General features: G+C 49.0%; 1 protein-coding gene across 1 annotated transcript in view; it reads right to left on the bottom strand.

The window, feature by feature from the left end:
• Window positions 1-2,440, bottom strand: part of LOC119655721 (exostosin-1) — a 265,040-nt gene extending 262,600 nt beyond the window's left edge. Inside the window, exon 1 of the mRNA XM_038061754.1 lies at window positions 1,054-2,440. Within this exon, the coding sequence (XP_037917682.1) occupies window positions 1,054-1,832 (779 nt within the window). The 5' untranslated portion in view covers window positions 1,833-2,440. The remainder of the gene's footprint in view (window positions 1-1,053) is intronic.
• Window positions 2,441-18,256: the final 15,816 nt, after the last annotated feature.

Here is an 18,256-nt window from a genome sequence, read left to right as displayed (position 1 = left end):
GTCGACAGACTCTCGTCAGAGGTAAACTGAAAACGTATGCACGTCTCAACGGAAAGCCATTGCTTCCATCATCAATATCTCCGATAATTATGGCCAGTTACCATAGCCTTGGAATCAACGCAGCCTAATTGGAAAGCAACTCTCATATACAACGGATGACAAAATGATCCTTGAAAGATATGAAGAATGAAGACGCAGGAGACCAAAAACAAATGTTCCAAATTCCGAAATAGTTCTCCAATTCCCAACTCCACAACGTCCCCATTTGTCGCCAAATGCTCTTCAGATATCCATGATCATTCCCTCGACGCACTTAATAATTACTCCGCCGAGAATCGAAGCCAATAACGCTCCATTCCGCATAATTCCAAACCCATTCGAACAAGCCAAAGTTACGCTTCCGCCCAATATTCACAATCTACAACGGAACTTCGTCCTTGATAAATTACCCTAATTGAAACAGTTGTCACTCTATGAGCATTCGAGCCGTTCGCAGCACAGTCGTCCTGGCCTACATTCGCTTGCCAGGCAGCCGAGTTGCAGGCGTTATCTAACGCGCGTACACTAACCATAAAATCGACCGGAAGAAATCCTGCGGGACCAATAAGTTTTCCATTTAATTAATGCAAATATGGTTAATGATTCACCGCCCAACAGATGGAATTCCACGAAAATCAGAGCATTACGAAGGTTGTATGCAGCTTAAGGGCTTCTTGGCGAGCGGGTTGTCCCGAGGGTGGCAAGGATGTCGCGAGGCAGTTGCAACCCAACGGGGTAGCTAATGCTCGATCTTTTTCAAATCAATCAGGCTCAGGAGCGTTTGGAATTTGACGGATTTTGGGGGAGATGAACGCTGGGAAGATGCCGTCCAGGGAGAAGGAAGTGGGCCCTCCGAGGAACTGGGGCCTCCAAGGAACTGGGGCCTCCAAGGATGTGAGGAATCTTATTACGCAGAGGAATCCAAAACTGCAGGGGAACAGGCTCTGCAAACAGTATTTCCTGTGTCGCACTGTCCCACGCCCCCAAAGCTGAAAACATTCAAATTTCACTCACCGTTTCCCTTTGAACGCCAACAAATACTTTTTATTCGTCGGAAAGTTGTTGCTCTGGACAAATCCTGTGTTTCCGGCTCGTAGCGGAAATTGTTTGTGGAAAAGCGGGATGCTAACGTCGAATCCGGGCCGGATCTGTTGGTGGCTCATGCTTGCCTTAGCCAGGATCGCTTCGCCCGGGTCGAAGCCCAGCGAATGTTCGTTGTAGTCGGGCCAAGTGCCGGAGTACAAGTTGAAGATGATATGATTGCGGCCGTTATTCCAGTAAGGAAGCCGCGACAGCCGCGATGGCACATTCCGTACGTAGTCCTCGGACAGAGAGTCGCGGTCCAGGGTGTCGATGCCGAGGACGAACAGACACGCTTTGGAGGGGTCCGCGGTATAGTAGCGCGACTCACGGATCGCTGTTAGGATTTTCTGATAATTGGAGCTGATGGGCGGCGCGGCGCCAAGCGAGTTCAGCGGCTCCAGCGGGTAGACGTACACCAGGAACTGGTCAAAGCACTTCGTGTAGTCGAAGCAGGTTTCCATGCGGCAGGACTTTGACTTGTCGCGTCCACCGCTGTTCAAGGGGCCGATGGCGGACGCATTCGGGGATGGGGCGCTGGGAGGATGTTCCGCGTGACTGCGCTCCCCGGCGAGCGGCAGGAACGTGGGCAACGCGTGAGGGCTCCGGACGGCGGGCTTGGGGCTGCCTTTGAGTCGGTAGCCGCCAAAGTAGCAGTAGGCTAGGAACGCACACGACACGAAGACTAGGATGTAGCGCTTTTTAGCCTGCATTGTGTCGAACGCTGGCAGGGGTCGTCGCTCTTACTCGCGACTTCTCTAATTCATTAGCGACACGAACCGCGCGGTACAAGGACTCACGCACTTCACATTTTCACTCGAGTCCTTGTCGGGCCGTCACAACGTTCTCGCGGCGCGAGCGTCGCCCTGGCGCGGGCCACTTGCGACTTTTCTTCCCTCAGGCGATTCCCCAATTCATCTCATGCACGAAAACAGTTTGTCGAACTTGCACAGCACATCCCACCGCCGACGCGGGCGGAAACTTTCTTTTTATTTTTTACTTGGCCACTTTCCCGACACAAATGTCAAACACCATCTGTCACTGGTGACAGCGATTTTATAAACATTTCGTGGACCGCGGTCTTGGGCGGAGCGGTTTGGCGCAGTTTTCGTCCCGAACTAGCTGTTCCCGCACTCGCGCGACTGCTCACTCGCCTACCAGGAACGCGGCTCAGGAAGGCGTACGAGTGTGGCGCGGCGGCCAAGTTGCCTCGACTTACAGGAGACTGGCGACTGTCCGGACGTCGACACAGCGCTGTGGGCACCGAGCAGGACTTCACCTTCGAATTGGACCGAATGGCGGTACGGCGGCGGCTGAGCAACTGATCCGAGCCGTTCACGAGAGGCGACCGATTTCGGGCCTGGAGCAGGCAACATTCTAACACATGGCTTGGCGCCGATGACAGTGCGTACAGACACGCGATGTTGCAGGCGACTGGGGCGGTGTGGGTGAGCGAGCGATGTTGTGCGCTCGCGAGAGATGAAATGAATTTGTAAACATGCGCTCACATGGCAGGTCATTGGCGCTGTAGGGAGTGTGACGGGAATTGGAGTTGAACTGTTGCGTGCGACATCTGAATTTCGAATTGGTTGGATTCAAGGAGTGGAGATGCATACATGGCTGATAAGCGAAAGACAGTTAAAAAACGAAAAGAAATTGCATCTTTTTCTGATGTCTCATTTCCGGAAAAGCCCTTTTAGATGCGGAGTTTCCGGACCGAACCTTTGCTATCTTGTTATGCAAAAATTAGCAGCAAATTAGACAGATCCAACTATATTCAATGCCGGAAGAAAAATTGCCCAAAGTTTTTAAAAATGTTTTTGACGAATATATTTTTAGTCGTTTTATTGTCTCTTTATATATAACAATGAGGAATTAATGCGCCAAAACACCACAACTACCATATTTAGGTGAATTTGCTCCACATCAAGACTACGTTTCCTCACATTTAATGTGTAATATTCCTAAATTCACCATAATTGAGCCCATCATTTTTTCATGTCATCTGAAAGCTAACATAATGAGGAAACTTTCTCAACTTTGCTGGTTTGTAAGTTTAAAGTACCGTTACAATAACGCATATTGAAATTTAGATAAACAATCGATTTTGAAATTACTTTAAAATGTGAGCGATTATATCTTCGAAGTGACGATTGCCTTTGTTGATACCTAACAAGGCAGTCACTCCAGTCAGAGACAATGTCTTCAATGTTAGTAAATGACGATTAGGATGTCCTTAAGGATGAGCCCCAGAGTTGTCGTCGGACTACCAACTAAACACCTCTCAATCGTAATAGAGCTAACCTGGAACTGTTTGTCACATTACGAATGCAGTCCAGGAGAGACTTCCCAAAGGCTGTATTGAGATTGACATGGTAGACCTGAATATCAAGGTGGGTAGGTATGACTGTTGTTATAAGAGCAAAGAGGCAGAGTTCAGCCGGCTTAGATCTTCAGAACCAGCCCGTAGCATTCACGAAGGAAAACAGCTATCCTATCCTGCAACTAGAAATCTCCCTGAGTACCCTAAAGAATGGTTTACCCAGTTTTCATAGCCTGACTCTAGCTAGAGCTAATAATAGCAAAGGAAGTGCCTAAGGATTTCCGTCTCTTCTCCGCAGCTTCGACAATACGAATGGTAGGTATGCCGAGCCTGGTGGCATGGTCCCCGATCGGCTAGTGCCCCGTGCACGCGTCTAGCACACGAGCTCTCATGATCGGGTTTTGTTCTAAACGGGCCAAATCCTAATTGACTTGGCACAGGTGATAAGTCTTCGCCATCTAAGGCCCGCAGCTGCTAAGTAGTGCGAGTAGATTCCGCCCTTGGCAGTCGCCAGTGTGATACCGACTGTACCCACCGAAGGACTACCAAGAGCAGAGCCCCGCCTGGCCAATCTGTCAGCCCACTCATTTCCCTTTATGTTCTTATGCCCTGAAACTCAGAGGAGGGTGGCCTTGAGTGTGACGCCCAGACTGTTCAGCGCTATTTTACACTGCCCCATCAGCCTGGAGAACGTCGTTCCAGAACACAGGGCCTTAATAGCCGCTTGTCTGTCAGGCAGAGTTTGACGGCACTGCACACTAAACGTATTTAATGTGAAGGTCTAGGGGAGGGAGAGATACAGGAGTACATTGAGCATCTGCCAGGCAGGACAACAGAGCCCCAGTAGCACCTCAAAGGTGTTCTTTGAATTCTATTAAGTTTCGTTCTATTGTACTTTCTGCTCAAAGCCACCATACAATAGAGCCGTTCGTTAGGATCGGACGCACTACAGCGGTGTACATCCAGAGAACCATCTTCGGCCGGAGACCCCATTTCTTTGCAAAGGTTCTCTTGCAGGGATAGAAGGCCACACAGGCCTTCTTAACCCTCAGATCTATGTTCAACCTCCAATTTAGCTTAGGATCCAGGATTACACCCAGATACTTTACATTGAAGGAAGGAACCAATCTTTGTTCATTCAGCCGTGGTAGGTGGAGTTCAGGTATCCTTGTCTTGGTGGTGAATAGTATCAGTTGCGTTTTGGTTGGGTTTATGATGAGTCCGCATCTTGCGGCCCACAGGTACACCTTTCGCAACGCTCCTTCCATGATGTCGCTCATAATGGACAGAAACATCCCTGATACTAATATTACCAAGTCGTCGGCATACGCCACCACCTTCACCCCGCTGTTGTTCAATGCACGTAAAATTTTGTCCATTACTATTAACCAGAGCACCGGTGATATGGCGCCTCCCTGGGGCGTGCCTCTTTTCACAGCTCTGGTCAAGTGGGAGGCACCAGATCCGACTGGATAATCTTGGTACTTAGCATGGCTATAATTCAATGCGTCAGATACCCCTGCAATCCAATACTGGTCAAGGCTCCCTTGATGGCGTCGGTGCTAACATTGTTGAATATTCTGTCTATATCCAAGGAAGTAGCTAGGGTAGACTGCTTGTACTACAGTAACCGCTCAACCGTGTCCATTACTTCGTGAAGAGCGGTTTCTGAGGTAGATGTGCTGGGACTTATTGAAAGGCGTTCTCCTGATAATCGCCCTTAAGCGGGTGTCCAAGACGTGCTCTATGGTCTCCAATACGAAAAAGGTGAGGCTGATTGGTCGAAAGTTCTTCGCGGACTCATGGACGCGCCTGCCCGCCCGAATTTGACCACGACTAGATCGCGAGAACTCAGATGTGAACACACAAAAGCGTGCAGAATCTTCATCGCTATTGTGACCAACAGGCAGGTGGATGGGGCAATGCAGAAACGCGCTGAACAGTCTGAGCGGCATACTCAAGGTCACCCTCCTCTGGGTCCCCAGGCATAGGAGCCAGTCGGGGCTCTGCTCTTGGCAGCCCTTCGGCAGGTACAGTCAGTGTTTCGCTGGCGGCTGTTAAGGGCGAAGTCTACTCGCACTACATATAATCCGCGGGTCTTAGATGTCGAAGGCTTATTAGCTAGTCAAGGAGGATTTGACCCGCTTATTACATAGCCTGATCATGAGTCGGTCTACACGGGGCACTGGCCCATAGGGGACTATGCCGCCAGGCATGGAATACCCTACAATTCGTATTGCCGGGGCGGTGGAGAAGGGGGGCCCTCAGGCACTTCTATACCCTACAACTCGCATTGCCGGAACTGCGGAGAAAGAAGGGAAACCCTCAAGCACTTCCTCTGCGATTTCCCCGCTCTAGCTAGAGTCAGGCTAGGGACACTGGGTAAACCACTCTTTAGAAACCTCAGAGAGATTTCTAGCTGCAGGGTAGATGACCTGCTTTCCTTCGTGAATGCTAAGGACTAATTCTGAACATCCGAGCCAGCTGGACTCTGCCTCCCTGCTCTCATAACAGCAGTCACGGTCTTAAGAGTTTGTGGTATCAAAACGGCGCACCACAGCGTTAATTGCGCTCCTCGGAGCGACCACTGATACTTACCTACCTACCCTTCTTCGGGAGGATATATACTCTGCTCTATCTTGATCATCGTCTTCTGTGTTGTGGAATAAATTATAATATTTGCTTGGGAGCCATTTAGCAGATCAGTCGAGGCGCACTTCAAGTGCTGCAGATTTATCTGCGCTACACTCAGCATGATCTGTTGTCGTGGGGGGCGCATCAATCCCCATCGGGCCGTCGATAAGAACATTTTCAATAACGATCCAATGCTCATCGATATTCTCAGGCAGTTTACTTAGTATATCTGCCTTGTCCCTCCGCCGGTCGAGCCCAATCTTCTTTGCAACGAGAACGTAATGGGCAACATAGCTTCACTTGTCAGCACTCCTCGACAATCTTGTCTGGAGAGAGATCCCCTGTTTAAATAGAACTACTGACGAATCCCATCCCAACTTCCACAAGGAAAAAAAGTGTGATGGGCGTCGTCTACAACTCCATTACAAAACACACACAAATATGTTGCCAATGAGCCACGCAGTCCATCTGCCTCTAGTTTAATTTTGCCAAGGGAGTTGCCACTCGGGGCGGTAGGGGTGCGTAGCCGTTCTTCACGAGTAACCACCTAGCTTTGCTCTCTCTCTTGCGCTTGTATATGGCTTCACGCTCCTTAGCACGAAGGGCAACGGGGATCACTCCCACGATCACCATCATTGCTGGTCCAGAGACAGTGTCACCTGAAAAGCTCCCCGTCTCTGTACTTGCACGAGACGCTTACGATATACCTCCTTGCCAAGAGCGTCAGTCCTTTCCTTTCACCGTAGAGCAGGACAGATCAGAACATCGCCTACTAGACGTAGGACCCCTAATATTTGCCATTAGCCTACTTAACGTCGAAACTCCAGCTGCAGCCTTGTTCGCTTCTACTTTGATTTGCTCCAAAAAGCTCATCCTTGAGTCAAGAGCCAGCCTGAGGTACTTCATTGCTCGTGTATTGCTGGGAAACTTCCATCACAGCGAGTTTTCGGCCTCGGGAGTTCACAGAGGTGATACCAATCCGGACATTGGATACCTCCGGACATTCATATTCGATGTCCTCGTTCTTTTCTGTAAGGCAGTCAAGGCCTGGGATTTCCAGAGAACACGTGGGTTCCAGGCTGGAAACCAAAACTTTTTTCCCCAGAAGCGCCTTGACTGCTTCACAGAACGTAACTTTATTTGTTGCCCGCGGGCCTAGTCCGACGTGGTACCGTCTGGGTTCCTGTCTTAGTCGCAGGTGCCGCATCACTTTGAGAGTCCTCCTCTCCGTCTGCGCATCCCGATGTCTCGTCGGTAAGTTAGCCCTTGCTGCGTCTTTCGCTGGGTGCTGGGACGAGCGACGCATTTCCATTGGATACATTGCCGTCAGACTGCTGTGAAATTCTCGTTTCGTCGTCACAGATACGCGCCAATGGTCACTTCATCGGGGGTGTCTCCCTTTCTCGAGTCAGTACCAACTGACCGGTTGGTTTTACTTTGCCCCATTTAGTTCGAAACTGTAGCTGGTGCAAATACTCCAAAGATCACCTTCCCCAAAACTAATGGTGGATGGCCTTAAGCTGCTGCATTGCTCATAAAGATCCCGTTGAGAACAATCGGCCTCTGGGGAGCATTAATTGGCCGGAACTAAAATTGTCGAAGAGATAAGGCCTCAATATCATCTGGATTGCTAGACAGTTAGACGAGTGGCCTAGAATTTAGGCATGCCCCGATTTGGCAGAGAGTCGTAGTAAACTCTCCGAAAGTGGGCACAATCTTCGTTTCGTCGAATGCACACTTTTAATGGCGTTTTGCAAATTTCACTGCCTTGAAAACTTTGAGTATCACTCCAACGACAATGCCCGTGAAGCAGGCCACTTCTTCGGATTCTCGTGCTTCCAAAAGCCATGGCAGGTCCTGCCATCATAATCGATGATTTAACAGTTCGGTAGGGGAGATGCCTTTTGAAGTGCAGTCCGCAGGAATATCTTTCGATCTGATGTGACCCCGAACCCACGATTGCTCACTGAGCTTGCGAATCTTAGCCACCCGATTTGCGACGTAGGACTCTAGTCGAGAGAGCTCCTTCCTTATCCACGCCAATGTGATTGTAGAATCAGACCAGCAGTACACAGCAGACTCAGAGTTCGGCAAGCAGAAGCTCTAGTTTAGGCAAAGTCACTCTGCCTTCAGCGCTTTCACCCTGGTCTATGCGCAGAGTAGGGACATAGTCAATTTACCCCTGGAGTCTATGACCTTACAGTATATTACCGCAGCGTATGCAGCTCAACGGCTGCCAGATTTGATTCACCTTTTGGTGAAGAGCAGCACCTACTGCAATGTCTGAGGCATCGACGAGGGAATACCAGAACTGAAGCATCCACCAAATGTTGCTTGGTGGTCTCAACACCCGGACAGCCTCTGCGAACCACACAATCAGACGGAAGTATTTGGTTTTCGTCCCAGACAAGAAGGCGTTAATAACCAATTGATGGTGCGCGATCTTGAGCAAGAGTCGACGATAAAAGTTTAACATGACCAAGAACCTTTTGAGGTCCTTAACAGTTTTCGGAAGCGAGAAGCTCAAAGTCGTTTGCACCTTCGCTGGTAATGCTCGGTAGTGAGTCGTGCCTCAACAATGTCTTCAAAAACGATGGAAAGAGTGCTGAGTGAGCAGGATGAGATTTTTCCTGATGGTATAAGGGAAGTTGTGGGGTCAATGAGGGACCTATTATGTATATCCACTAGCAATCTGCGCCTACGATGGGCAGGCTGATGTCCACGATTGTGAAGCGCCAAGAAAACGCTCGTCGAAATCCCAAACTCAAGTGTACCTGCCTGGGAAGCGAAGGCTAGTGAAGGTGTAAATGTTGTTGTTGATGATGGAGAGCTTGTGGTTGTTGATGATGTACTTGAGCCTGATGAAAATGTTGATGTTGTGATGATTGTACCTGGATTTGCTGTTGCTGGGCGTGTGGAGATCCTGGCTGATAACGACCATTACCAGACGTCATTTGTAGCCCCTCCATTTTCATTTTCATCTATCACAGCACAACGCTATATTGTAGGTACCAATGTAGTCAGCATTGCGCTTGCCCGTAATTATTATCCTAATTTGACTCAGGTACTCAATCACAGCTGAGTCGACTGGTAGCTGGCATTCAGTCCCTATACAAATCCATCTGCCACCAGTGAGATTTGAACTGTCACCAGCTGCGACAGCTTAGCGCTCTAACCAATAAACCATCCAAACTATAAGGAGGAAACCTGTAATCGCCACCTATTTGTCCCTCTCTGCGTTAAAATCTTATATCTTGGTTGGTCTAAACAACGAAGTTCCAACTCTTCAATGTCTCTTAGAAATAAAAATGACTTCCGACCCAACCTGTCAACATGGACTAATCTACAAATTTATTTGAGCTATTTCCTCGCAATCCAAATCCTAGTCGTTTTACTGATTATTGTTGCTTATGATATGGCTAAGATCTTTTTTGCTTGATATATTTTTTTATAGATTTTTGACATTAATCATGTCTGTCGAATCCTCTAAACCAATAACTCGGCATCAAAATAGTCTCGAATGCCTGTTTAAGCGATTTGGCCGGATTTTCTCCAGCAGTCGCATCTTTGGAGCCAGCCCAATGAAAACAAGTCTGCTTGCGCATTTAACCTCTTCCGTCATAACTCCCGCAAGTGACTCAAAATTATATAGATCCCGGTGAGGGAAGTTCGAATAGGGGGGTCGTCCTAAGAAACGTTGAAACATAGTTACTAGAACGAGACTTGGGCCTAGACGTCAACGACAGACTTCATGGGGAAGCGGCAGCTAGGGACCTGCCCAGGAGTTCAAGCAAGTGTGAAGTTGCGTTCGGAGGGGCATGGGGGGGGGGGGGCTTGTGATACGCATAGACGAAATTATCCAACGTGAAGAGATAAACCGCGTACATCTAATCTTGGGCCCTTCCCCACCCAAATACGACCGGACTATTTATTAGACCCTAGTCAACCTCGCCCAGAATATTTGCGGACTCCTGGACCAAACCGCTCAGAATCCTTCTTGGATCCCAGCCAGACCCGGCCAAACCATTTTGGTCCTTCGAGCCGTTTTTCCCCTTGGAACTCAGGATATCGTTTTAGACCCGCCCCACCAATCCCAGATATTCTAATATTCAGTGGGGATATCAGTCAATACGAACCATTCAAATGCCTCTTTAACTCTGTATACGATGGTTCTGAAATCGGTTTTGCAGAGCGCTTAATGATGCTTCAGAGCAAGTTAAGAGGCGATGCAAAACGTGTAATCGACCATTTAGGGATATACGGAGAGAATTACCAACAAGCATGGGTTCTTCTTGACCGAAGATACAGTAATCGAGGGGCCTTAATAGAAAAGGAAATTCAGGCGTTAGTAGACTTACCTTAGATAAACCAAAGGGAAGCTAGATCGCTGGAAAGAGCATTGGATACCATGCGTTCCGCAGTTCAGAACCTACGGAAAGCAGGATTCAATGCAGATGAAGGTATTCCATTCATTCCATTCGTCCTGACGAGGAAAATGGATATGACAACTCGGAGGGAGTTCGACTTAACGTTACGAGATCCAAAAATGCCCGTTACGATAAACGACATCGACCAATTCCTAGAAAATAGATATGTGGTCATGTCCCCCGGTTGGGATGGTCTAAGTGGGATATCTAAGGCGGAGGATCTTGGGAATAAGAGAAAAACCCAGAAGGAGATAGCCTTGCTCTCCAAGTCGGATGGTGAAAAGAGAAACTGGACTAAATGCTTCTTATGTATGGGGAAGCACTTCACAACCGTTCTTCCAACAGCTGTCGTTAAGCTAGAGGGAAGAGAAGGACATGCCGTTCCAGTTCGGTGTTTGATCGATCAAGGCAGTCAGAGCAGCTATATAACCGAAGATCTAGTACAGAAACTTCGGTTAAAAAAGAAAAAGGCCAACATCGAAATTTCAGAGGTAGGTGGTGTGTCAGCAGGGAAAGTATCAGCGGTTGTGCGTCTCACCCTTAAATTGGACGATGGTTCCGAGGTCAGCACTAAAGCGCTGGTAGTCAGACGGGTAACTAAAGGTTCCCTTCCACAGGTACCGCAGCAAGTAAAGGCGTTGTTTCAAGGGTTGAAGTTGGCGGACCCCGTAACGGAACATGCATCTCATGTTCCAGTTTTATTGGGGTCTAGTGTCCTTCCACAACTTTTCGTGAATGGAGTAGAAACCGTAGATAGTTTCCTGCTCCAGAACACGAAATCAGGATGGATTGTGTCTGGCCCGGCGGAATCTTCGGTATCGAAGTTCACCTCAACACATGTCACTATCAAGGAATGGGATCAGGACTTAAGGGCTTTTTGGGATATGCCCCTAAGTAGAGATGAATCTAGTCGCATAGATGACGAAATTTGTGAGGACCTATTTGTAAAGGGTCATTACCGAAAGAATGATGGCCGGTACGTGGTACCGAACCCGTGGCGATAAGATAATATTAAACTAGGAAACTCCTACCACAAGGCTGTGCAGCACTATCTCGGTCAGGAGAAAATGTGGTTGAAAAACAAAGACCACAAGCTTAAATCGGATGAGTTTATGAGAGAATATTTTAATTTGGGCCACATGGCTGAAGTTCCAAAGGGTCATCAGTCTGACACTAGCGGCGAGGTATATTATATCGCCAAGAGGCCACTTCGACGAAATTGCGGAATGTCTTCAATGCTTCCAGTCCAACATCAAATGGTGTGAACCTTAACGAGATGATCCATCCCGGTCCAAAGTTGCAAAACCATATTTTCGACATTCTCACTAGAATACGCAGGTTTGCGTATGTACACTCTAGTCATATTACTAAGATGTATCGGCAAATACTTTTGAGACCGGAGGATCAGATCAGGCTTAGGATTCTCTGGCGGGCAAAGCCTGAGGAACCGATAAGAGAGTTTTACCTGAAAACGGTGACCTACGAGTTAGACTGTGCACCCTGGCAAGCAATTCGAACGCTTCACCAGTTGGCAGACGACAATGCTCCTGATGAGGAGGTCAACTGGATCATCAAGAACGCACATCAAGAACACTTCAAAGGATGAAGAGATGGAGCTAGTAGGCTTCAGCGATGCATCCGGTGATGGTTACGCCGCGGTCATCTATAGCCGACGCAAAATTGAGACGGGTTACATCGTGCGGTTGATCGCAGCCAGAGGGCGTGTCACGCCTTTAAAGACACGATCGAGTATAAGTTCCAAAGCATGCACAATCCCCAAAATCGAGTTGGAAATTGTTCAACGACGTCCGTAAAAACTTAGGGACTAGCCCAGTAAAGTTCATGGGGTATACCGATTCCGAGGTGGCTCTCTGCTGGGTTCGGAGTCGGAAGGATATCGAAAACAAATTGATTAAGCGACGGGTAGCCGCGATCCATAAGTATTTGTCACCCACAGATATCCACCACGTTAGGTCAAGCGGCCTGGTCTGATTATGCTTCAGGTTAAAGTTGCATAATTCGGCAAGTCCTCACACGACCTCCGCGTGGTGGCCGCCGGAAACCGTCTTCGGGCGGGCCAAGAGTGTGTAGGGCCGGGCTGGGAGTAGACCCATACAACTGACGAGGATTTGCTTGTCTGCTGGTCATGTGTTAGGGGCAAGTAGATCTGGTGGAGGGATGGACTGAAGCAACAGCCCGGGGATCGTCCTCCCTGCACCGGAGAAGGTGCTAATAGGACCCCAAGCCAAGGTGGAACAGCATACGCCGAGGGCTGCGTGGCCAATGGGGAGCTTGGTCTTTAGTATGCGAACTCTGAATACCTTAGGCACCTTCAGTTTCAAATAAGACCCTTACCCTGGTGTCCGGGCCAGCCAGGGTGGACATTCTTCCCGGACTACTCGTGGGACCAAGACATGGACTCAATTAACAAAAAAACTAAAACGACGATAGAAGAGGAGGAGATGAATCCAGGCGCATCATCGGAAGACGAGCTGCTGGCCTCCAGCCAGGAGACAGTGGCCGTCGAGAGCAGTACACTCGGTGCCAGCAGTAGCACCGTTATGCTGAAACCAACCGCAGGGATCCCCCGGAGCGAGGCGTCAGACGGACTAGTGGCTTCCAGCCTAGAACCCACTGCCGTCAAGCTAGGTGTAGCGAGTACCAGACATAGTACTCCTGACCCGAAGCCCTCAGCATCGGGGGATCCCTCGAAAGCGAAAACCGACAAGAATGTCGGTCGCCGGAAACCGGCTAAGAAGCGAAGGTCCACGGGTGTCCTGCTCAAGAGCCAGTACCAGAAGGCCATACATATTCTCGGCAAGATTGCCAAGAATAAGGAGGCCGGTACTGTCGACGAGCGGGATGAAAAAGACCTCGCTAAATACCAGGCGATTGTTGATGAATGCAACAGCAAACGCCGGGCTGACGAGCAGAAGGCGAAGCCCATCGCTCTAAAACGCAACCGATCTCAAGGCGAGGTCGAACAAGATAAGAAGCGAAGCAGAGTGGGCAAGAGCGCAGACGCCAAGCAACATACGGAAGAAATTGTACAGCAACCGTCAGCCGGCGGGCCACGTACTGCGAAGCCCTTCAGCGACGTGGCCAGGAGTCACTTACGTGTGGCGCTGGCGGATGACAATTCTGCTAGCGGCAAACTAACGATGGAGGTGTGGACCAGTGTGGAGGCTAGGCTGTCGGGCATGGTCTATGAACATCTCGTGGAGACCGGAGGCAAGCACCCGGGACTCACTCCCCACTTTCATTCATCTCAGGTGGTCCGTGGGTTCCACGTAATAGCTTGCATGGACCAGTTCTCTAAGGACTTTCTCGGCTCGTGTGTCGCTAAGATCAGCGACGCCTGGGAGGGCGTTAAGCTCAAGATTATCCCTTACGACGAGATTCCCAGGAGACCGGTCGCTCGCATCTGGTTGCCGAAGATCCGCATGGAGAAGGACAAGCTCGTCCATTTCCTGCGCCTTCACAACCCCGGGATTCCCATGGACGACTGGGTTGTTATAAAGGAGGAGGAACCTCAGATAAACAGCCAGCCCGTACTACTCCGCATAAACGAGGAGTGCCTGGAGGCACTGAAAAAGGCTGATTGTAAAGTGTGGTTCGGAGTCAGGAATGCCAAAGTAAAAGTGTTCCGTTCTGCGAAACCGGACGACGACCTTGACCCAATCGACCCCGCCAACGAGCTGTTGGATGAGATGATGATCGACGGTCCGACGGGAGCTGACAAACCCCCCACGCAAGAAGTTCATGCTAGGGTAACGCAGATAAATCTGCAGCACTCGAAGTGCGCCTCGGCTAATATGCTCGTCTTCCTCTTAGAGGAAGACATCGACATCGCATTAATACAGGAGCGCTGGGTCGGAAGCGACCGAACCATCAAAGGGCCCCAAAGCAAATATTTTAATTTATTCCACAGCACAGGAGACGCTGATCAGGATAGACCTAGAGCATGTATTCTTGCGAGGAAGAGTCTGCACGCTTTTCTGTGCCCGGACCTGAGTTCCAGTGACCTAGTTGTGGTCAAGCTGGAGCAGGTGAGGACAGAGAACGTGTATATTTCCTCGGCGTACATGGCTCATGACCGATCAGCTCCGCCAGAAAAACTACAACATCTGACGAACACCATAACAGCAAAGAAAGCCAACCTGCTGATAGGCTGCGTCGCAAATGCAAGGCATACGCTTTGGGGCAGCTCCGAAATCAACGAAAGAGGTGAGTCATTCTTTGATTTTATTATTACTTCAAATCTATCGGTGTGTAACAGGGGCAGTACACCAACCTTTCATTTCCCCTGCTCGGAGAACTGTGACGGTTGGGAGGAGGTCCTTGATATCACCCTAATAACCGACAACGGGATTCTTAGTGTGGAGGACTGGAGAGTGTCTGACCAGAGATCCTTCTCTGACCACAGTTGGATACTCTTCAGTCTAGATCTCGCCGCAGAGGTTCCCAAGCCCTTTAGAGACCCCCGGAGGATCGACTGGAGAAAGTTTGGTCAGGTAATTAAGAACAAACTCTCCGGTGCGCAAATTGGTAGGATTGGCACGACAGACGAACTGGAGTCAAAGGTCGGGGCTCTGGAGAAGCCTTTTGATACCGCCTTCAAAGTCTCGTGCCCTGCTAAGTACAGCAAAAAGACCTTGCCACCGTGGTGGAACGAAGATCTCTCTAGTCTCAGGAAGCTGACCAGAGAAATCTTCAACATCTGCTACAGGCAAAAATACTGGCAGCCATACAAGGACTGCCTAAAGAAGTTCAAGTCGGCCATCAGGACCGCCAAGAGGCGGTCTTGGCTAGACTATTGTCAGAGCATTGAAAGCACTAGTGAATCCGCGAGGCTCAATAAGATTCTGTCCAAGGAACATAAGAGTCCATCCTTCCTTAAAAAGTCGGAAGGCTTCTGGACGGAATCTTCTAATGAAACCTTGGAGCTGCAGGTGCAAACGCACTTTCCCTCCAGCGAGGAGGACTGTGAGTCAGAACCTCGCTTGGAGGGTTTGCGGCAACCCCAGCTGTGCGAGACTATCAAATCGGTAATTACCGGGGATAGGATCGGCTGGGCTATAAACAGCTTCTCCGCATACAAATCTCCAGGCCCAGATGGCATAATGCCAGTCATGGTACAGAAGCAGCAGGAAAGGGTTGTGCCGTGGCTTGTTGAGATTTACCGGAGCTGCATCACTTTAGGATACGTACCGCAGTCCTGGAGGCGCGCACGGTTGGTTTTCATACCGAAAGCCTGCAGGCGAGGTCATGAGTGCACGAAGGACTTCCGGCCAATCAGCCTGACCTCTTTCGTGCTGAAGACCCTAGAACGCGTCCTGGACATTCACTTAAGGACGATTATGGAGAGAACGCCTTTCTCTAAGTCCCAGCATGCCTACCTCAAAGGAAAATCCGCAGAATCCGCACTCCACGAGGTAATTGGCACGGTTGAGCGGTCGCTGCAGTACAAGCAGTATACCCTTGTTGCCTTCTTGGATATAGAAGGAGCTTTCAACAACGTCAGTACCAACGTCATCAAGGAAGCCTTGACCGGTATTGGATTGGAGGGGTATCGCACGCATTGGATTTTATCCATGCTGAGTACCAGGATAATCCAGTCCGATCTGGGAGGCAACCACTTGATCAGAGCTGTGAACAGAGGCACGCCCCAGGGTGGTGCTATCTCACCGGTGCTCTGGTTAATAGTAATGGACAAAATTTTACGTACATTAGACAGCAGCGGGGTGAAGGTGGTGGCGTATGCCGACGACTTGGTGATATTAGTATCAGGGATGTTTCTGTCCATTATGAGCGACATCATGGAAGGAGCGTTGCGAAAGGTGTGCCTGTGGGCCGCAAGAAGCGGACTCTACCACCACATCTACCACGGCTGAATGAACAAAGATTGGTTCTTTCCTCTAATGTAAAGTATCTTGGGTGTAATCCTGGATCTTAAACTAAATTGGAGGTTGAACATAGAACTGAGGGTTAAGAAGGCCTGTGTGGCCTTCTAAGCTTGTAAGAGAACATTTGCGAAGAAATGGGGTCTCCGGCCGAGGATGGTTCTCTGGATGTACACCGCTGTAGTGCGCCCGATCCTCACGTACGGATCTATTGTATGGTGGCAGGTTTTGAAGAAGAAATACAATAGAACGAAGCTTAATAGGATTCAGAGAACCGCGTGTGCAGGTGCTACGGGGGCCCTGCAGTTTTGCCCGGCAGATGCTCTCAATGTGCTCCTGCATCTCCTCCCCCTAGACCTCCACATCAAATATGTTGCAGCGTGCAGTGCCGTCAGACTAAGTGAGTTCGGATGCTGGGCAGCGAAGTCCTACGGCCACAGCAACATTCTAGATGAAATACCTCGAGAAATCTGGGCATCCCCCACGGACTATGTTACACGCAAGCTGAACTTCACGAGAAACTTTGCTGTGGACCTTCCAACCAGGGCAAAATGGAAAACCGGCGGCGTGTTGCTAGACTATGACACGGTATTCTTTACGGACGGATCAAAGATGGCCTATGGAGTCGGCGCGGGGGTTTTCTCGAATACACACGGTGTATCCAAGACGTATGGCTCTGAAGATCCTAGCCAGCTGGACTCTGCTTCCCTGTTCCTATAACAACAGTCACGGTCTTAGGAGTTTGTGGCATCAAAACGACGCACCAATGCGCTAATTGGGCTCCTCGGAGCGGCCACTGATACTTACCTACCTACCCTAGGTCAAGCCATAACCCTGCAGATTGTGCATCCAGGGGCATGTGTCCCCGGAAATTTGTAGCTCACAAGTTGTGGTTCCATGGACCGCAATTCTTGCAGGGGGAACTTCCTCGCACGGAGGTCGTCAGTTCTGGCGCTGAAACAGTGACTCATCTAGCAGAAGAGCCTGCGCCAGACAGTATTCCATCAGACTTTACTATTTTGTATGGTTTTCAGAGATTGCAGAGATGATATTGCCGTTCTTATTCAATCTGAAAACAGCAAACATTTTTAATACAAATGGCTATCATATCAAAGCTTATTTATGAGTTAATCTCAAATCCAATATGGCGTCGTTTGAAAGATGGCATGATCGTAATGTCAATTTGCCTTAACAACGTCATCTGTCGTCAAACACAGTATTTAGAAGTCGAAGTCAAATTCAAATTCAAATTTACATCTCACTCTATTATTCCGATTTACCAAAAATTCTATGACTAATAATTAAACTGCGCTACTGAATTAATCTCCATCTTTTCTCAAATTTAGTCTCTATCAATTCTCTTCATTGGACCGGGCCCAATTGATAGATAATGGAAAGTATCCGGAAGAGAAGTATATTATTCACTCAGTTGAAGCAATAGTAATTTGAATATGCGTTTTAGGAGGGGGCGGGATGTTTGAAAATATTTAAGGAACAACCGAAATTATTCCCTAATTAGAATCTCCCGCGAATATTTATGAATAGTCACTATAAAAGGAGCTCCCTCAAAGCATTTCCCTAAATTAATTAGCTCAAACTAAGGACGAGATGTTTCAGTAGTTGTATGACTCCCACTCTGGAGCGGCATCTTTCAAGTTCGTCCGGTTCCTTTGAGTTTATTTCAACACAATAGCATGCGTCCTTCAAATGGGAAGCCTGATAGTGGTGGAAGGAAAGGAACAAGCGAATCAAAAGGTGCAACTCGCCTCCTATTGGTACGTCAGCCACGTACTCCTGATCGCTTTTGAGAGACTTCAATCAGTAAATTTTTCAGGGAGTTTCTCGTAAAA

This window comes from Hermetia illucens, chromosome 4 (genome assembly GCF_905115235.1).
Source record: "Hermetia illucens chromosome 4, iHerIll2.2.curated.20191125, whole genome shotgun sequence".
Taxonomy (NCBI): Eukaryota; Metazoa; Arthropoda; class Insecta; order Diptera; family Stratiomyidae; genus Hermetia; species Hermetia illucens.
Note: the sequence above shows the minus strand (reverse complement) of the source record. Positions and strands in the feature narration are given on the sequence as shown.